This window comes from Hibiscus syriacus, unplaced genomic scaffold, assembly GCF_006381635.1.
Source record: "Hibiscus syriacus cultivar Baekdansim isolate YM2019G1 unplaced genomic scaffold, ASM638163v2 tig00110556_pilon, whole genome shotgun sequence".
Taxonomy (NCBI): domain Eukaryota; kingdom Viridiplantae; phylum Streptophyta; class Magnoliopsida; order Malvales; family Malvaceae; genus Hibiscus; species Hibiscus syriacus.
The window spans coordinates 1,331,097-1,350,519 of record NW_024062779.1 but is presented as its reverse complement, the minus strand read 5'-3'; the positions used below and the strand labels follow the sequence as shown (position 1 = coordinate 1,350,519).

General features: G+C 35.0%; 4 protein-coding genes across 5 annotated transcripts; 3 read left to right on the top strand and 1 right to left on the bottom strand.

Moving 5' to 3' along the window:
* Positions 1–2,655: 2,655 nt before the first annotated feature.
* LOC120131485 lies at positions 2,656–3,224 on the top strand. The gene has a single exon (XM_039148472.1). The coding sequence runs from the start codon at positions 2,729–2,731 to the stop codon at positions 3,194–3,196; it is 468 nt and encodes a 155-aa protein (XP_039004403.1). The 5' UTR covers positions 2,656–2,728; the 3' UTR covers positions 3,197–3,224.
* A 4,848-nt stretch (positions 3,225–8,072) lies between these two features.
* Positions 8,073–8,901, top strand: LOC120131315 (protein E6-like). 2 transcript variants are annotated; one of them, XM_039148326.1, is made up of 2 exons: positions 8,073–8,489; positions 8,586–8,901. In XM_039148326.1, exons 1-2 carry the CDS (start codon positions 8,120–8,122, stop codon positions 8,813–8,815), a joined length of 600 nt encoding a protein of 199 aa, XP_039004257.1. In that variant the 5' UTR covers positions 8,073–8,119; the 3' UTR covers positions 8,816–8,901. The 2 variants fall into 2 exon arrangements, with proteins under 2 accessions (XP_039004257.1, XP_039004256.1); XM_039148325.1 differs by having other exon boundaries at positions 8,073–8,899.
* Positions 8,902–13,004: 4,103 nt separating this feature from the next.
* LOC120131468 lies at positions 13,005–14,672 on the top strand. The gene is made up of 3 exons (XM_039148456.1): positions 13,005–13,148; positions 14,030–14,194; positions 14,266–14,672. The coding sequence occupies exons 1-3, from the start codon at positions 13,137–13,139 to the stop codon at positions 14,530–14,532; spliced, it is 444 nt and encodes a 147-aa protein (XP_039004387.1). The 5' UTR covers positions 13,005–13,136; the 3' UTR covers positions 14,533–14,672.
* A 1,411-nt stretch (positions 14,673–16,083) lies between these two features.
* Positions 16,084–19,185, bottom strand: LOC120131400 (MACPF domain-containing protein NSL1-like). Its single transcript, XM_039148402.1, has 7 exons — positions 18,900–19,185; positions 18,333–18,571; positions 18,022–18,208; positions 17,807–17,893; positions 17,517–17,700; positions 17,101–17,267; positions 16,084–16,788 (listed from the first exon to the last, which is right to left on the bottom strand). Exons 1-7 carry the CDS (start codon positions 19,167–19,169, stop codon positions 16,099–16,101), a joined length of 1,824 nt encoding a protein of 607 aa, XP_039004333.1. The 5' UTR covers positions 19,170–19,185; the 3' UTR covers positions 16,084–16,098.
* Positions 19,186–19,423: the final 238 nt, after the last annotated feature.

Below are 19,423 nucleotides of genomic sequence, written 5' to 3'. Positions count from 1 at the left end.
TCAGCCGGTTCTATCGGTTTTCAGTCGGTTCACACCGGTTTTACCGGTTCTATTGGTTCATTGCAAAACATTTAGGTTGAACTGGTTCACGGTTCAGTCCGATTCGAACGGTTTACAACCGATTCAGCGGTTCCTTACGATTCACTAGTAGCGGTTTAACCGGGATAGAAAGAACTAGACCAGGCAGCGGTTCCCGGTTGAACCGGTCGGTCCAATTTTCAAAACATTGTCCAAGAGTACGCTGAAAACACTTGGGTGGCGTTTGGTTGGATGGAATCCCTTGGATTTTGTGGGAATTGGAATCCAATTCTACCACTTTCCCATGTTTGATTCAAGTTTTTCAAGGGAATTGGAATCCCTGATGGAATTCAATTCTATTAAAGGAGGGAAAGTGAATTCCATCCAAAAATAGATAGAATTCAATTCCCTTGTTGGAGGGAATTGAAATTTGACCATACTACCCTCATCAATCCTTTAATAACTTATTTATATATTGAATAAAAATATTTTTTTATTATTTCGGATCGGGTCGGGTGAAACTTTATTTTGGTCGGGTCGGATCGGGTTTTTTTAAGTGTGATATTTGGGTCGGGTCGGGTCGAGTTCGGGTTTAGAGTGAAAAAAACCGGACCGACCCGAAAATATATATAATTCAGGTCGGATCGGATTAAGTCACTGTTTTTATTAAATAAAAATATTTTTTTATTATTTCAGGTCAGGTCGGGTTGAATTTCTAATTCATATATTCGGGTCGGATGAAACTTTATTTTGTTTATGTCGGGTCGGGTTTTTAAAGTATGATATTCGGGTCGAGTCGGGTCGGGTTTTTTAAGTGTGATATTTGGGTCGGGTCGGGTCGGGTTCGGGTTTAGGGTGAAAAAAACCGGACCGACCCGAAAATATATATAATTCGGGTCGGGTCGGATTAAGTCATTGTTTTTATTAAATAAAAATACTTTTTTTATTATTTCGGATCGGGTCGAATTTTTAATTCATATATTCGGGTCGGGTCGGATGAAATTTTATTTTGTTCGGGTCGGGTTTTTTAAGTGTGATATTCGGGTCGAGTCGGGTCGGGTTTTTTAAGTGTGATATTCGGGTTGGGTCGGGTTTAGGGTGAAAAAAATCGGATCGACCCGAAAATATATATAATTCGGGTCGGGTCGGATTAAGTCATTGTTTTTATTAAATAAAAATATTTTTTTATTATTTCGGGTCTGGTCGGGTCGGATTTCTAATTTATATATTCGGGTCAGGTCGGATGAAACTTTATTTTGTTTGGGTCGGGTCGGTTTTTTAAGTGTGATATTCGGGTCGAGTCGGGTCGGGTTTTTTTAAGTGTGATATTCGGGTCAGGTCGGGTTCGGGTTTAGGGTGAAAAAAACCGGACCGACCCGAAAAATATATATAATTTTACTTTATATATTTAGGAATAATTACAATAATACCCCTCTATATATAATTTTTTTCAATTAAGTCAATGTTTTTATTGAATAAAAATAATTTTATTATTATTTTGAGTCGTGTCGAGTTTCTAATTCATATATTGAATAAAAATAGTTTTAGTATATTTTTTTGTAACTAATTAGAATACTCTGATTGGAATGTACCGAAATATTGCTCTATCTTTTGGTAACTTATTAATATATTTTGATTGCGATGATTTTAACTTATAATGTTTATTAGTATGATTTTTATAATTTATTGAAATGAATAATCAATTAATAAAATGAAAATTTAATATTTTTAATTTTTTATAATATATTACTACATGTAAGTTGTAAAATAAACTAAAATAAAATAAAAAAACAAGAAGCGCAATTATGTCATTTGACATGTATGAGAACCAAACAGAATATAGAATTAGATTCTAATTCCATTTTCTGCCAACCAAACAGAATATAGAATTGGATTTCAATTCCTACATATTCCAATTCCTATAAATTCTAATTCATTTACTGATTTTAATTCTTTCGTAAACATTTTAGCGAACCAAACATCACATTGGGGGAATTCAACCTTGCAGATGCTCCTTTTGATTTTAGAATGCCCTCGCAACGTCACGTGTGGGATTGGTTGGTTGGTTTTATATATAAAATAAAATATTATGAGTATTATTTATTTAAAAAAAAATTATTTTAGAATGCCCATTGCAAACAATTTTGATTGCGGAGGAGGACGAATTATGGGTAGGTATGTCGTACGTAGTCTAATATACTATTGAGAAAAAATATTACTGGAAATGTTATTTATTTTTTAATATTTAAAGTAAAGTGTTATCTAAAATATTATTTATTTTATCAGAAATGTTAATTTTGTTAACTAATTTTGATAAAAAATAATGTTTTAAATAACGTTTAATATTAATATTTTTAATAAAAAAATAATATTTAAGTAACGTCTAATATTAATATTTATGATAAAAAAATAATATTTTAAATAATATTTTATAAAAAAAATATTTAAAATAATAATATTTCTAATATCATCTTTTCTTCAACTATATATTAAACTGACGCACGAGAATTCCACGAATTATACAATTTCTGGCTACGTAAAATTGTGACGTGAATTCATTCGGTCTTTCTGTGGTCAGGCATCGAGAAATGGAATCAAAGTGGCGATAAGACTATTCCTTAACTAAGGTCTTGCTAAAAGCCCTTCAAATTTGTCACCTTCCCAAGGGTTAACCTAACCCATTACCCGTTGCCCATTGCCATCATCAAAGATGGAAGAATCGACATTGGAGCAAAAGCTCCATGCTTTAACCCACATCCTGACATGCCCCACAATCTCACCACCTCTCCAATCTCAGCTCTTCATCTCCACACAAATCCCATGCTTCCTCAACTGGGATTTCCCTCCAATTCTGTGCAATAAACCCAATTCACATGCCTTCCCTTCCCTACACCTCCAATGGGGATTCTCTCTTTTCCTCAAAAGGGTCTCAAGATTGGGTCTTCCCGAAACTTCCTGGAGGTCCAAGTGCCCTTACACCCAGCCCCCACCGTTGATTCTGGCCAAGGGAGTGGATGAAGCTCAGTGGGGTGATGCCCAGAAGACGGAGTATCTTAGGAAGAGGCTAAGAAGGAAACGCCTTGGAAGCGATATCAACCCTTTGATTCCCATTTTGATTCCTGATGCATTATTGTTCTCCCTGCTCTTGTTTAATCCATTTCCTCTTAAAGATGATTGACTAATTTCGTGTAATAATAACCACTAGATTCTTATGTTTATCGCTTTTGTTGGATCATCTTCAAGTGCAGTATTGTTTAGCGTGCAAAATCTGGATTATCGGCAGTAAACTTTGCTTAATCTATATCCAGGCCCAGGGTATACTTCCATGGCCCACCACCTGCCCAAATCCCCAACTATAATTTCGCCCATTATTTATTTACACTCTATTCGGATTCTAGACTAAGATTGTTTAATTTCTTGTTTATTTTTATATGCCCCTGCTTTATATCAATATTCAATATAATTATTTTAAAGCTTAATATAAAAATAAGTGCTTAAATTATACCTAAAATCAGTTTTTGGTGTTTAAATACTTTTTTATTAAAAATAAATATCTAATATTTTATTCGTTACACTTGTAGTTGCATACGATTAAAAAAAACTCGTCAAGTATAATTTTAACTATAAACACTTAAAAGTATAACAAAAAAACAATAGACATCTAATTTTAACGAAAAATTCTTTATATACAAAAAAATTAATTTAAATATAATTTTAACACTTATTTTTATATTAAATCTTATTATAAATATATCTTTAAAAAATTCTCTTAATTTATGTAAATATATTGGCGTCAATCAGGTTTGAATTTAGATAGCATGCTATTTCTACAGCTTCTACTTCACTAAACTAATAATCACTTAACATTCACTTCACTAAATTAACAATCCTTCTCCCTCTCCCTCTCATTTTCTTGTCTTTAGAGTTTGTACCATTTTTTTAAAGATCAGGTTAACTTTTTTTTTTTGGTTTAATCGGTGACGACATTGATTCTGATGCTAGTTATCGTCTAACGATTCTCTTTTATTTTTATTTCTTTTTTATTTTTTTAATAAAAATAATTCTACATTTGTGGCACGTTTTATTCTGTCTTTGTGATATGTTTTTCCTTTTTTTTCTCTATTGTTTGGTCGTTCTTTTATTTATGTTTTCTCAAGGTGAGAGTTGACGACATCACGACTAATCAAGATAATGCTTATTTGTAATCATGTTGATCATCCTTTCTATGGACCATCATATTGAAACTGGATGCACGATTTTGCATTCGTTGATAGTTTCTTATGATGCTCAGCTCTAATTTGCGGTTTTCGGCGATCTGTCAATATCTTAATATCATTTTGTGGTTTGTTTGTCAATATAGTCAGATTTGCTCGTATATATTTTTTGTTTGAGTCTGTTGGTTGGGCTTTTAACCTTTTCTATGTACAATCCTTATATGATCTAAAGTGACTAGTTTCAATGTTGTAGGAAAATGTCCAAATTATGTATTTAGTTTAGGATGATAATTATAAATCCTTATTGTAATTTTAGATATTTTAACTTTTAATAATACTAGTGTATTCTATTAAAAAAAATTGTTTGTATTTTTAATGATTTTGGAGCTTGGAAACTTTTTTTTCCTTTCAAAATTCGCCGGATTGAACGTCTTTGTACTGCTAAAAGCTTCTACACCGTTAATCAAGCAACTCATCTTCACTTAATAAAGGGAAATAAAGAGGGGGGAAAAGAAAGCAGAAATAAGAGCCTAAATTCAACCTTGATATTCTTAATATTGTCTTGATTGTGTTTATTTTGCTATTGATTTAGGCTGGAGCAGTTGATGCTTAATTTTCAAGACATGAACCACAAGGTTCAGTTGAGAATGAAGTAATAATTCCCTTTGATTTTCCTTTGTTATTGGCGCCAATCATATTGTTAAAGCATTTGGGGACCAACATTCAATTACCATAAAGACTATGCATGATGATGTTCCCAATTTCCCACTCTATTATTATCATATATCTATGGAAACCAAAAAAAAAAAGTTTAATTGAATTGGTTTAAACTATTACTCTTAAAACAAGATGAAGAAACGTATTTGGGTTAGAGACGTAGACTTTTTGTGAGACTGTCTCCTCCATCTCATATTTGGACGCAGATGGATACATTTACCTTGAGAATTTCTTTTCCATTATACCATTTTTTTATTTGCTAAGGGTAGGCTTTCTTGACGATGCTTTTATTTTTCCATTGATTCCAGTTCTAGGAACATACATCTTTTTTATAATTAATAAAAAGAAAACAAAGAGTTTACTCTTTTTTTTTCAGTGTTGAAGATAAAAGCAGGTAAAAGATGATGATATCGTACTTGGTGAAGATTTATATCAGATTTGATCAATTACTTAACGATCTAATTACGAATTACCATTTATTTTATAAAAATTGAAAAATCGGTGTAAACTTGTTAGAATTTAATCATCACTTTATAAAATTGTGAAGTTGGTTCATTTGTTGGAAAACACATGAACTGTTTTTCTGTTTTTGCTAATACATTGTTTAATTGACACTAATTTCGTGCATCTGAATTACCGAATTACTGATTTTCAAGTCAAGAATCTAATGCTTAGATTTAATAATAGGATAAATTACTCTCTTACTTATAAATCTTTATTCCCTCTTATTTCACTCACCGCACTTTCAATTTTTTCAACTTGCTCACTGAACTTTAGACATTGAACTTTTTTAGTCACTTGACCGTTTACTTAGTAACAGATGCATGACGTGGATTTTTTTATTAATATTTTTATGCCAACTAGGATTTAAAAAAATAAAAATAAAATTACTAAATTTTAATCCCCATCTCCAAACCCATCGACCGTTCAAAATGATCTTCACCCGACGTCGATCACAACCCAACTCCAAAAAGTGGATATTCTTAGTTGATCTAGTCTCCAACGAGAAAAGCTCTGGAGCGGGAAAGATGATTTTAATGTTAGCCATTAATATTCTCTGGTGGTCTGTGCTTGAACAAGTTTCACATATCTCGACATCATCCATAGCAAGGCCACCATATTTTCCTTTGATTTCTGACATCGGTGCTCCGTTGAATCTCAATATCTCCTATGATAAGCTTGTTGATCATGGGTACAAGTGGTAGAAGTTGTTGAAATAGAGAGAAGAGTATTGAGAAACAATGGCTTGAGTTTTTCATTGATTAAGAGTGGATATATATACATAAGATGGGGCATATATAAATAGGAAACTAGCCTAGAGTTAGGGATTACAACTAATTACAAGGCACATAAATAGGAGACTAGCCTAAAGTTAGGGGATTACAACTAATCACAAGGATATTATAATTGATTACAATAATTTAAAATTTAAATAAAATCTGTTATAATTAATTCTCTAATATGCCCTCTCATGATGGAGCTCCGGAGGAGACACCAATCTTGACCTTTAAATCTTGGAATCGGCTTCGTGGAAGTAGTTTGGTAAGAGAGTCGGCAAGTTGATATGCTGAGGAAACATGAGTAACAGGAAGAGCACCTGATTGAACTTGACCCCGAATAAAGTGATAGTCAAGTGCCACATGTTTCATGCGCGAATGAAAGACTGGATTAGAACAGAGATAGGTGGCACCAACATTGTCGCAGTAGATAACAGGCTGTGTAGGAAGAGTGATGCCAAGTTCTGTGAGAATGGAACAAATCCAATTGAGTTCAGAAGTAGTAGCGACAACTGATCGATACTCAGCTTCCGTGGAGGATCGAGCAACTGTACGTTGTTTCTTGGATGACCAAGAAATAAGATGACGACCAAGATAGACAATATAAACACTCGTTGAGGTATAGTCATCTTTGTTTCCACCCCAATCAGCATCTGAGAATGCATGAAGGGAAAGTGGATTTGCCTTGTGAAGAAATAATCCATGAGTTAATGTGCCACATAGATATCGAAGCAGTCATTTTGCAGCATTCCAATGTTCAGACGTCGGGCAATGCATGAATTGAGAAAGCTTGTTAACAGTATATGCTATGTCTGGGAGAATGAGGCAAAGATACTGTTTTATACTACTTTCTATCATCCACTATGTCAAACCTGTTTTATTGGCTACGAGTATACGCCTTATATTATATCCCAAAGAAATCTGCCTAGCTTTGGCTTTAATGATACGAAATACTCCAAGAATTTCATGCAAATGATTATCAAAATACTTCATTAGTTGCACCAAACTATACGCAAATATATTTAGTTGGGTCATTAATTTTTTTTTTATTCTTTCCATTCATGGATTTTGTACCTATTAAAAATATTTTTTTCATTTCCCTCTAATTCCGTTTTCATCCCCTTTAAACAAAATTAAAATTAATTTCAAAATTTGTAAAAGAAAATATTGCTGCAAGCAATATAAATTTTAGAGAAAATGTGCACACTCGAGAGAAATAGCCAAACCACGTTATATCTGTTAATTCTATATGCGTTTGATCGAGTCGAGACGAGTTGAGTTAAAAAGGTTCAAATTATTCAAATTGACGAGTATTATTTTACAATTCTAAGTTCATTTGAAATTTTTTCGAGTCGAGTTTATAAAATTCGAGTGAGTCGAGTTGAATTGGTTTTTCGAGTTTCTGTTTAAATTTAATCGTAAATATTTATAATATTATAATATTATTTGATTCTAATTTAAATGGCTTTCTATAACCATATATAATACAAATATATTTCTTCGTATTTTTTCATATGTAATATACGTATATCATACAAAGTCGAAAGATTCGACTCAAACTTAAAAATTAATCCACTAATTATTAAAAATTTTGAATTATTCGAGTTGTATTTTACAATTCGATTTAAACTTGAGTTTATAAAATTACTATTCAAAATCAATTTGATTTTAAATCGAATCTTTGGTCACCCCTGCTGTTCACTACGCGTGGGGGTGGGGGGATGAATCGGAAAAAAAGTAGTTTGTGCTGCAAAGGGACCGCAATCATGAACATTCACCACTCCATCCCCTCGTCCCAATTGCCCTTTCTTCTTTCCTATATAAACACTTTATATCATCGCAATTTCTCGTCACACAAATAAGTAAAGCAAAAGCAAAGCGTTAGCTATTGCCATGGCTTCCTCACTAAAACTCATATCTTTCCTCTTCCTCTTTGCCCTCTTCTGCGTGCAAATCCATGCCAGGGAATTCTTCAGCAAAATCCCAACAGTTAACATCAATGAGAAAGAGACAACAACAGCAACAAGAGAGAAAGAGCATGGGACCGAGACCACCCAAACCTCAGAAGAGCAACAGCCAAGGTTTATCCCCGAAACCGAAAATGGTTATGGCCTTTACGGGCACGGAACAGGCACAGATCAGCCAAGTTTCACCACCAAAGAAACTTACGAACCGTATGCCACCCCTGTTAAATACCATCCCGATGAACCCTACAACAGCATTCCCGAATCCAGCTCCAACAACAAAAACACCTACTACTACAACAAGAACGCCTACGAGTCCACCGAGCACCAAAATTTGGGCCAGGCCAGATTCATCGACAAAGGATGGAGCACCCAGGAGAACCAGAACAACAACTACAACCGCAACAATGGTGAGAAGCAAGGCATGAGCGACACCAGGTACTTGGAGAATGGAAAGTACTACTACGATGTTAAGAGTGAGAGCAACTATTATCCGAACCAGTTCGAGAACATAAGGGGAGTTGCTTCGAGGAACGAGTTCGATGAGAACCCTTACACCAACATGGGAAGATACAACCAGAACCAAGAGGAGTTTGAGGACACCGAGGAAGAGTTCCACCCCTGATCAGCTGTTGTATACCACTCTGCAATTGACGTTATTTTTGAAGAACATCAAGCAAAACAAGCACCGGATTTGATTAGATATTAAGAACGGTAATTAATTGGCAAAATCAATGAAGATGATACAATTTTATTTATTGAATCTTGTGGTGTATTGTCTTTTTCTGGTTATAGTCTTCTTTGCTTTGAAATGCTCAAGGTTTGATTATGTTCCCCCCCAAAAAAAACTTTTTTAACTTTATCAAACAATTTATTGAATAAAAACGAAACTATATTTTTAATACTAGCTTGACAATTCTTTTTGCCTTCCATAATAACATTATATTCCATGCATGCACAAATCATAATGATAATAATCTTCAGCCTTGACAGCCTTAATTAAACTAGGATTCAAAAGCTTAAACTTTCATGATACTACGTATAATATAATGTGATGTTAATCTCATGATCTTGTCTTCTAATGGATGATCCATCTCCCGCTTCACCAAACCAAGCATATACAATTAATTAAAAAGTAAAATTTGAACAAGTTAGCGCGGTCTTCTTGTTGAAACATCATTGGAATGATGAGTAGTTGGTATGTTTCATACAGCTAGCTATCTTAGTGTCTCTATTTTCAACAGCCTTAAAACCAAGGAAAGTGTCTATCCAACTAGTCGAGTACCACTTCCATGTGATGATAACATGGCCCCCTCCTCCTCCCATCACTATCTTTACAAGTGATAATATTATGCTTTGAAGATAAACGGTTGAGTGATTAATCACTGTTTCCACTAATAGCCTAGGTGAATGCAAATCCACTCAACATCACAGATAAATGCGAGTGACTTGGTCTATTCTCTAATATTATTTTTAGCGATTTTTAATTAAAACTTGGGTTAATATAAAATGGATCTAAATAGTTTACCTAATATTTTATTTACTCGTAAAAAGTTGGGAAAAGGAGAGGGGAAAATCATACATTTCAATTAGACGGTCATCTCCGTGAATGACGAATAGAATTGTACTTTTCTCTCTTTTGTCCTACTTTATTAGTATAGTCAAGCTTTAGCCTTAGGGATCATCTGTCCTTTTGACTTATAATATATGCATATGAACTCGGTGCAATATCCAAAGATTTACAACTGGTGAGGTCTGTATCGTATCTTACGTCGGTGTGGGATGTTCATAATAGTATAGATAATTGATAGAGTTGGGTTCACAACTTCACATCCTTAACATAATGAAGATATTGAAAAGAACTTAAAGTTGAAGGCGAAACTAACTAAAAGGAGCCAGGGGTACCCTGCCTGGCGTGGGTACAGTGTCTCCATTGACATGGAACCCCCATTTCAAGCAAGAAGGAATTTATTTACCCCTATATGACTATAGATATAATTGTGGGAGTAATCATGTTGCCGGGGATCCAATGGTTAAAATTAAAAGAACGGGTCATTTGGAGAGACGTTAATAACTGCAGTTCTATAGTTTTAACCAACATGGCCTTTTAAGTTTTTTTCACCCCAAAATAGTTTTAGTGTTCTAATACAAGTATTAACAAAATTTTAGTAAAAAATACCATCAGAGAATGACGCAACAGATGATAGAAAGGAGACGGGTATTAAAGTTATGATATGCTTATTATTTTTCTATTATGATATAAAAGATAATTTAAAATTTTGTAATGATATATTGATATACATAAAATATTATTCCCAAAATTATTGCTTTGAGAAGCCCACATTTCTTTAAGTAATGTCAGAAAGCGAAGCGAATAGTTTACCAAACAAGTTTCTTTGACGGGGGATTATTGTTAAAATTAAACTAATTGGAAAAATATAAAGAAGGGCCCAAATGGCCAGGCTCTAGACCCAGTAGTCCACCAGGACCATGAATCATCTTTTTGGGCTTGTAAATAATTCTCACCACGCCCGATACGAACTCTTCTGGCAAGTGCATATATTGGGATTCTATTTATAAAAGCTTTTAATATATTAATCATTTTTTTAGAAAAATAGAAATCTCTATTAATTAATATTTTCTGTAAATTATCATATGCATCATCCACCTATGAAATTCTTTACGTTTTTCTTTTCAAAGGTAACATTCATGACGTATTATTGTTTTTATAAGAAATGATTTCAATTAAAGTCAATAAGGCATATTCAATTCCACATTTGTAGTTTTTTCATTTAAATAGTTTAATTTATTATTTTATTCTTATTTATGTTAGAATTATTTTAGACGAGTTAAATTTTAATTAGTTGAGAGTCAAGTTTGATTTAAACTGCATCCCGAAGTAAAAAATAAATAAAGTTAAGGGTATTGTAATTGACATTTTAAGTAGTCTTATGTTTACTTGGTTGTGAGATTTTAGGTAAAATAAAGAAGAGAACCTAAGGGAAAGAATTACGGTGCAACAATAGATTTATGCTTTGTTTAGCATAGATTCGGGATTAATTCGTTTTTATGTTTATCTTTTAGCTGTTTTTATTTATACATGCATTGCATTTTATCTATATTTTTAATTTTCTGACTGCCGGAGGTCTTCCACGGAAGCTACTCTCAACCTGGCGCTGGGGGCAGCCTACTACCTTACCTCCCCCTTACCCCATTGCATATGGGAATTGGGTTTTGTTGTTGTTGTTGTTGTTGTTTTAGCTGTTTTATTATACATTTTAAGAAGGCCTAACCTAGCTTACATTGTTATCCCACTTTAATTAAATTTAGTTTTTAGGGTAAAATTTCAGTGCATTTGGACTTAATTTACTTTTCACATCTTCAAAGGAGCACCACGTGTCCTTTTGTCCCTTCTGGTTATAGAAACCTTCGAAACCGATGATTTACTTCTTATTACAGATGCGTATATGAAGACTTTTCAACTATGTATTTTTTTATTTATATATACATGCATTGTATTTTATCTTTATTTTAAATTATCCGAATGCCGGAGGTCTTCCACGGAAGCTGCTCTCAACCTGGCATTGGAGCAGCCTACTACCCTACCTACTCTTACCCTATTGCATATTGGAATAGGGTTTTGTTGTTGTTGATATAGAAACCTTCAACACTTCGCGGCGGCAGCGGCGGGAGTTTCGGCTTGCTAAATAACATAATTTATATTCTAAACGTTTCGTCTCGAAACGCAAAAAGAGCAGCACGTAAAACGGTTTCAGTTTCCCATGCAATTTGTTCATCACACTCCATAACCCCATTCTCCTAAACATCATTAATACAGTCATCGTGTACCATTAAAAAATTCAAGCATAATGAAGTACTTAAAGGAAAATTAGTGGAGTTTGAATTCGTTTCAGAGCCCATATCAATGTCTGAAAATATAAACGCAACTGCTCAATCAATGCCTTAAAAAATTGGTTGACAAGGAAGAATCACTTCAAAAATGGTTTTGGTTCCTTTTGAAATGCAGTTTTTCTTATTCAGGAAAAATTGAAGAGACTAATATATATCGAACTGAAAATGGGTGAGAGTTGTGAATAGACAGGACAACAAGAATCCCATTTCCTTTTTGTTTTCTAGCTTTGTTTAATCAGTATGATTACTCCATTTATGTGAAATCATGGCATACTGAAACAACCCTTTTCTTTACTATTGAAAGGAAAGAAAGTTAATATTAAGAAAATGAAAACCTCCAAAAGGAAATACTCTAGAATAGGGGCCTAAGAGGCTAACAGCACTTATCTGCTTGCTGTCTTCAAGATTCTGAATACTCGTTTTGTTTCAGTGATCATTTATCAGAAAAACAGGGTTGAGTTCACATCTTTCTTTAACTCCCCTGATATGAGGTGTCCTGTTTCTTTAATGCTTAGGGATGTATTGTTAGCAAAATACTATTCATGATAAGATTTGTCATATTAAGAAATTATTTAAAATATATTTTCCTGTGAGTACTTATTAGTTCCTAATAGTATGCGACAAAATATTACGTACCCCTTCGCGGGTCCATAGATAAAAGAGGATTTTCTTTTCTTTTTTGAAATATGGCGGTAAGGTGATGGTTAAAATGTTGTTATTAATGAGTAAACAGGAGTGATTATCTGACCTAATTAAGATAATGAAGTAGGGAATTGTTTATATTAATCATCTATCTCATGAGATTTGCAAAAGCTGAAACTCAACTTCCCTGGGACCCATTCATTAATTGTTCTTTGTTTAAGGAAGAATCTCTTAGATGAACCAATCCAAGATAGGCGCTGTTATTGACCATCTCTTGTACTTTTAGCAGTCAGGGATTTTGTATTCCGAGTTGCAATTATATTTTGTGACCCTCATCTTCATTCATTCTCTGCCATTTTCATTCTTTATCTTGCTATTGGAGAGCTCAACCCATGGCAGCTGAGGTAATAATCATTCTACATCTTGTTGGTTGTTTTTATGTTGATCATGCATGTGCAAATATTTTTTCAATGATTTATGTTCTGATTGTTTTCATCGCCAGGTAATTAAGAATGGGTTTCTGGGTTTTAGTTGAATTCCTTTTTTCGCCTCCTTGGTTTCTTGCTTATTTCTTCTGCGGTTGGACATATAAATTGTTTTTTTTTCCATGATTTTTTTTCTTATTCTGGTTCATGGGATTTTAGAGAGAACCGAGATTGAGGTATGCTTAAAATTTTGATGTCCAAGTAGGATTTCAATCACGACTTTATGTCTGTGCCTTTCTGATTCCACCGACAGTCTCCCAAAAGGAAAATATAATATGTCTATGTCTATGTATGTATACATGAAAGTAGAGAGTTGTAACGGTGTCGTTTCAAAAGAAATACATGGTCGCCGCTGCTTACAATTTAATCCATGTTTTCGATGTTTTTACAACATCAAACTCCGGACCTTGTGATTACCAGTAACGCAATCACAAGTTAGAACTGCTAATTAGATGTAAGAGAAATTTTCACTGGATCTTAACTAGTAAGTTTGTTTGCAAAGGAAAATCCCAGATGAACAGCCTCTGTTTAATCAGAATGGAACCGGGGGTTTGGCTTGTGTTTGAAGATGAAACTGACAGGTGGGTGTGACGAGGAAATTAGAGAGACAAATGTCAAAAAAAGTGTGTTTTAAACTTTTTAATTTGTGTCATCCATTCCTCACCTGGCTTTTGCCACATTTCTTTTGTTCAATCTCTTTCAATTTTACGCCCTTTTGCTACAAAAACTAAGATCTTGCCCCATGATAGATGAATTCAAATGGTTTGCTATTATGATATTGAACCGATTAGGTTTCGCAGAATCAGGAGACGTCCAATGGGTGGCCACTTGGATTACAGATAATGACGATGCGGCTTGGGTTACAAGGAAGACACCAAGTTGCTGCTCCCGCTGTGGAACCAAACACTTTGCACATTCCCTCAAGCAGTTTCTCCTCGTTCTCCTCTTCCAACCTTGACACCGAGGTAATTCCTCGATCGAATGCAATCCTTGCAATGATATATATATAAACATTTGCTATTTCTTGCATGGCCAGTCTTCAGCATCATTTTTCCAAGACAGCAGTGTATCTCTGGGGAAGCTAATCGGGCTGGGGGGAGGTGAGAGAAGACCGTTGTATTTACAGAACACAATCAGTACCCATCAAACTAATAGGCGGCTACCGGTAAGAGGTGCCTGCAACTGCAAGGATGTATCCACAAGACACGATGCAGATACGTCTCATGGAATTTGCATTCCTCTCGTACTAGGCGCTCTACTTAAGTTATCTAGAAACAGGATTAAGTCGAAGCAATTGGATTGATTTCAGTCTTCGTTTACCAAATTCTTTTCTCCTTGGTATCCGTAAATTAGACATTAACATTGTTTGTAAGCTTCCAACAGCACTGTCAAATTAACGTCCAGTTTGAGAAATTGGAAATTGGTGCGCTATTTTCATTTTAATATCATAAAGTTTGACATTGATTTCAAGCATATACTTGAAAGACAGGTGCCAGCTACTGCACACCATGAACCAAGATAGATCCTGAATCCCGGTTCCGTAAAGGGGTCAGTGGTCAAGGTGACGCTTGTATCCGCAAGACAGCCAGCCTCGAAGAACCCTAACATATCAATCTTTGCATTACGAAAAATTACAGTGTCACCTGGTGTCATCAAGTCAACTGCAAAATGATTCAAGAATCATCCTGGAGTTTAGACCACGTAACTTGAAGATGTTAGCAATGAATGTATCAAATGCGTAACCTCTTTAATGTGAAAACCAAAAGATGCAGTGAAAACGAGTTCACAATTTTTGCTATTGTGAGCATGTGACAATCAAGGATTTGAACCGCAATTAAGCGTCTGTTGTTTGATAGACTGATAGACTAAAAACAATCTCTGAAAAATAAATTTTAGAAACAAAATTACTTTTCCTGGAAAACAAATTTTAAAAATTATTTTTTGGATATTTGAATTATGTTATGTAAATCATTTTTCCATTATTGGATAAATTTTCAGATTCTGTTTTTTTTATAAAAACATATTATAAATTTTATTATTTTATTACCTTATTTTTTAAAAAAATTAATCGATTGTTATAAAATTATATTTGAAAAAAAATTAAATATAAAATTACAATGTGTTACCTTGACTGACCAACTAAAAAATAATTAATAATACATAATTTAAACAACAATATAGTCTAAGTGAATGTTCAATGAGGATGAGCTAGAAAATGGTGTGTTGCTTACATTTGCTAACAAACAGGATCTTCCATATCCAATGCATGCTGCTGAAATAACTGATATCCATTCACTTGGCTCACGGTATTTCTGGACTCACGGTGCAGGTTTCTTCCATCGGTCTTCTTCTTAGTTTATGGTTCTTCGGAATTTCTGGACTCATGGTTGTTTGATTTTCTGATGTCTGGTTTCTTTGTTCGTTTACATATGACATTTTGTTGGTTTTCGGACATATATGTTAGACAAGACTACGGTTAAAGGAGGATTTGTTTTTCATTCGTTCACTTCGGATATTCTTCAAGTTTTTATCCTCTGTGTGATGCTTAGAAAAATCGGAGTGATCTATCCCTATATGTCGTTGGCTCACTTATTCACGCTCTTATTTAACATATGTTAATAGTCGATCACTCATATATTTTATTTTTGATAAACATATATTTATCTATAAATATATTTATCTTATATACATACTGGCAATATATTGTTGGTGTTTTATTTGGTCAATATATTACCTTTAAAAAAAGTATTTTCAAATAAACGGTGTACCAGTACATGGTTACATTTTACTTACAGAGCCGTACAAATAATGCCAACTTTTCACACATCAACATCATACTTTCTTCCCGTACAAATAATGCGAACTTTTCTCACATCAACATCATACTTTCTTCCGACATTATCGTTACCAATGTATACTTTGCTCTGATTGATATTCTGCCACCTTCTACACAAAGTTTGGCTCCGGTAACCACCCAATATCCAGGTGTGTCCTCAGGTCCTCTAACAATCTCCTTCGTGTCTACGAAGTTGGTCATTCTGGGTGCTTTGGGTGGTGAGGGTGGACCTCCTGGAAAAACTGCTGAATTTATCTCCACTTTACTCGACTTCACGCTTTGATTCAGTCCTGAACTGAACCTTCTGCTGATCAGCAGCGAGAAGATCCCCGATTTTCGTGACTGTGTTGAGGGTCCGTCCCATTCCGATCTACGGATCCTAGCAGAGGTCACCATGGAGAACCCAAGCCTCAAGAACAGAACTTTCCTCATCCCGACAACCTTTACCTCGAACCAAGCTTTGGTCACAATAGGAGCCATGTCATCAAAGTGGGATCCACTGTAGTGTTGGGGGGCGGTGCATACATGTGAGAAAATGCTCCACTCGACGGGCTCCAAGTACCCACGTTCTGGCTCATCAATTGACTCGTAGCTTAGATCATCTGAGAGCTGGAGAGTTGTAGGGAGAGTTGAGAGATGCTGAAGATGGATTGCTAGTTGGTCACTCTTCTTACCCTCCAAGTATAGGCGTATTCCTGTCACGGGTCGGTTTCCAGTATCAACCTGCAATTAGCAGATTTGCAAGTCGGGAATTAATCGGATGAGAATCGGGTACATTTTAACCATCACAATTATCCTGCAACATCATGAAGGCAATATTTTCTAAATAAGATGTGAAGATGGTTCCACATACTGGATAGCTTTGCTTTTAACATACTATATATGACCTCATTTTATTGTTACATTGGTAAAAAAGGGAAAGCATTCAATTCGTATTACGAGTTCATGGAGCAATCACTTTATCAGCATGTTCAGAAGCTTGGACGACAGATAATGAAACAAGAAGTCAAATAACAATGTAAACATCAATTATACCCTTGCGGTATTAACATAAAGCTTAGGTCCCATAAAAGTGAACTGAAGTGATGGGGATGCTTGTTTTCTGCGCTTGAGACTGAGAGGCAGATCGCCGTATACGGGAGCCCATTGTCGAGGTAATTGAAATTCTAGAAATACATGGAGTTCCTCTATCTGTGGTTTATCTGCATGATATCATCAATCATTAAGGTGCTCTAATATGATTTCTGAAGACAATGATCTTTCATATACACAAACAATCACTCAAAATGAAACAACTAGGCAATAAGCGTCTGCAAAACTTTAATATTTTACTGTCCTTTTTTAATTTATTATAAATCCTCCAGGAGCAGAAATCACTCGTACACAATGCCATCAAGACATTTATCCTTGGAAAAGACCAAACCGAGAGTTTAACAATTATGCAAACTCACATCGTAGGTACAAGTTCACTGCATGGCTTAAAAATCCGTTTCCTCGAGCATCGCTCAATAGAGAAGTAATAGGCACAAAGGCCATTGATATGACATTTGGTGACTGCGATATTGTCGATAGCCACTGGCTATGGCTTTGACCAAAATCAATGCCTCCCCTTCGAATATAGATATTCATAGTGTCCTGCAAAACACAAAAAAGTAGAAAAATCAAATGGAATCACCTCTACCGAAAGCATTTGCTTCTTTACATGTGCAATTCCTGAACAGCGGTTAAAATAGAAACTTACATTATTCTTTGAGCAAGTAACAACAGGTGGCCTAGTTGAGCCAGCGAGCACCCCTTGAAGTTCCCATGGTATATAAGGTTTGAATTCCTAAAGCAAAAAGAAAAGAAAAATGGCATTTCCGAAACCTTGTTAACGATACTCTTTCATGAAGAATAATGATTAGTGTCAAGTAATAAGCATGCACAAATTATTCAGATTTTAAAGATGAAATGTACCTTTGGTTTTTCCGAGAATTGAGGAGTTGCTATATTTTCTGAAAATCTCTCATCAGCTAACTGCTTTAAAGTTTTACTCACTTCGTTGGGCTGAAGCTTTGAATTTTGTAATTGTTTTACATGTATAACATCTTTACCTCCCATTTTAACCCCAACAACAACGTGAGTACCGTATTTTTCGATGAACCTGGGAAAACCCAGAATTGGCACTGATTTAGTACAAAATATCATTCACCCACAGTTGAGGCCAATGAGAGCACTGAAGTTATAAGTACAATTGCTTTGCTCAAGTTCTTTTATAACCGACTTACTCAGCAAAGGCAGCAGGGTCCCATGTAGTAGGCACCTCTTGTTTCACACGCTCGGACAATGTTATGTTTGTTTTTTCCAACTCAACATTGTACAGTGTTATGAACCAACCATCAAAAGCAAGATTTTTTGCGGCAGTAGCATCCTTCTGCCAGCAGCCCTTGAAATCAAACATGGCATTGAATAAGCCCGAAGGAATCTTGCCGGAAAATGATAGATCCTGGTTGAATTTTTCTGACATCTACCACAAAATGAACCCCAAGTTAAAATTCAAAGAAAGGAACACATAAATCATGCAAAACCTAAAGAAAAAAGAACCCGGACCCCGGGCTTATTTATTGCTTGGCATTTTGCAATTCTTTATAGTAAAAGGTCACAGGACAAGTTCAAAACAACTTACAAAGAACAAAGATATGCAAGAACCAGCAAAAAGACATAAACAGGAAGAAAGGATGATAACTGCTCTTTTGAAAACTTTGGTCAAATAGAACACCAAACACAAACCAAAATTAGTAAACGAAACGTAAAACTTGCCTAAAATTCTCAAATGCATATAGCCAAAAACTTACCTGACTAAAAGACAGAACATCGGAATGAAACCTGGTACGCTCGCCTTTATCATATTTAATTGAATTGGGCACATTTTTCACAACAACCCCACCAGGAAAAACCAGGTCCCGGCTCGCTGCAGAGTCCAGTTCGATCAATCCCGAACCGGAAGGTCCCGGCAGGCAACCCGAAAGCCTGATATCCTTGGACAAGTCGTACCCGTATCCGATAACAGAAACGGCCTTTTCAGCCGCCGATTGCTGGTCCATTTGATAGAGATTACTGGCCATGGATTCCTGATGAGACGGTAGCCGGAGTTAGTGAAACTGAGTCTGTATTTAGCTTAGCCCACTGTCGATGAAGACGATGACCCGTTGAAGTGGTCTTTGGTCCAAAATTATTTATTTTTCTTCATTTGAAAAGAAAAATTTTACTGGTGTATGAGAAAAACGAGTTATGAAAGTGATACCGGAAAGTTACGACATTTGACTTCAGAGATCATACAGAGGGTTAATGTAAACTAGGAGACTTGCTGGTGCGGACT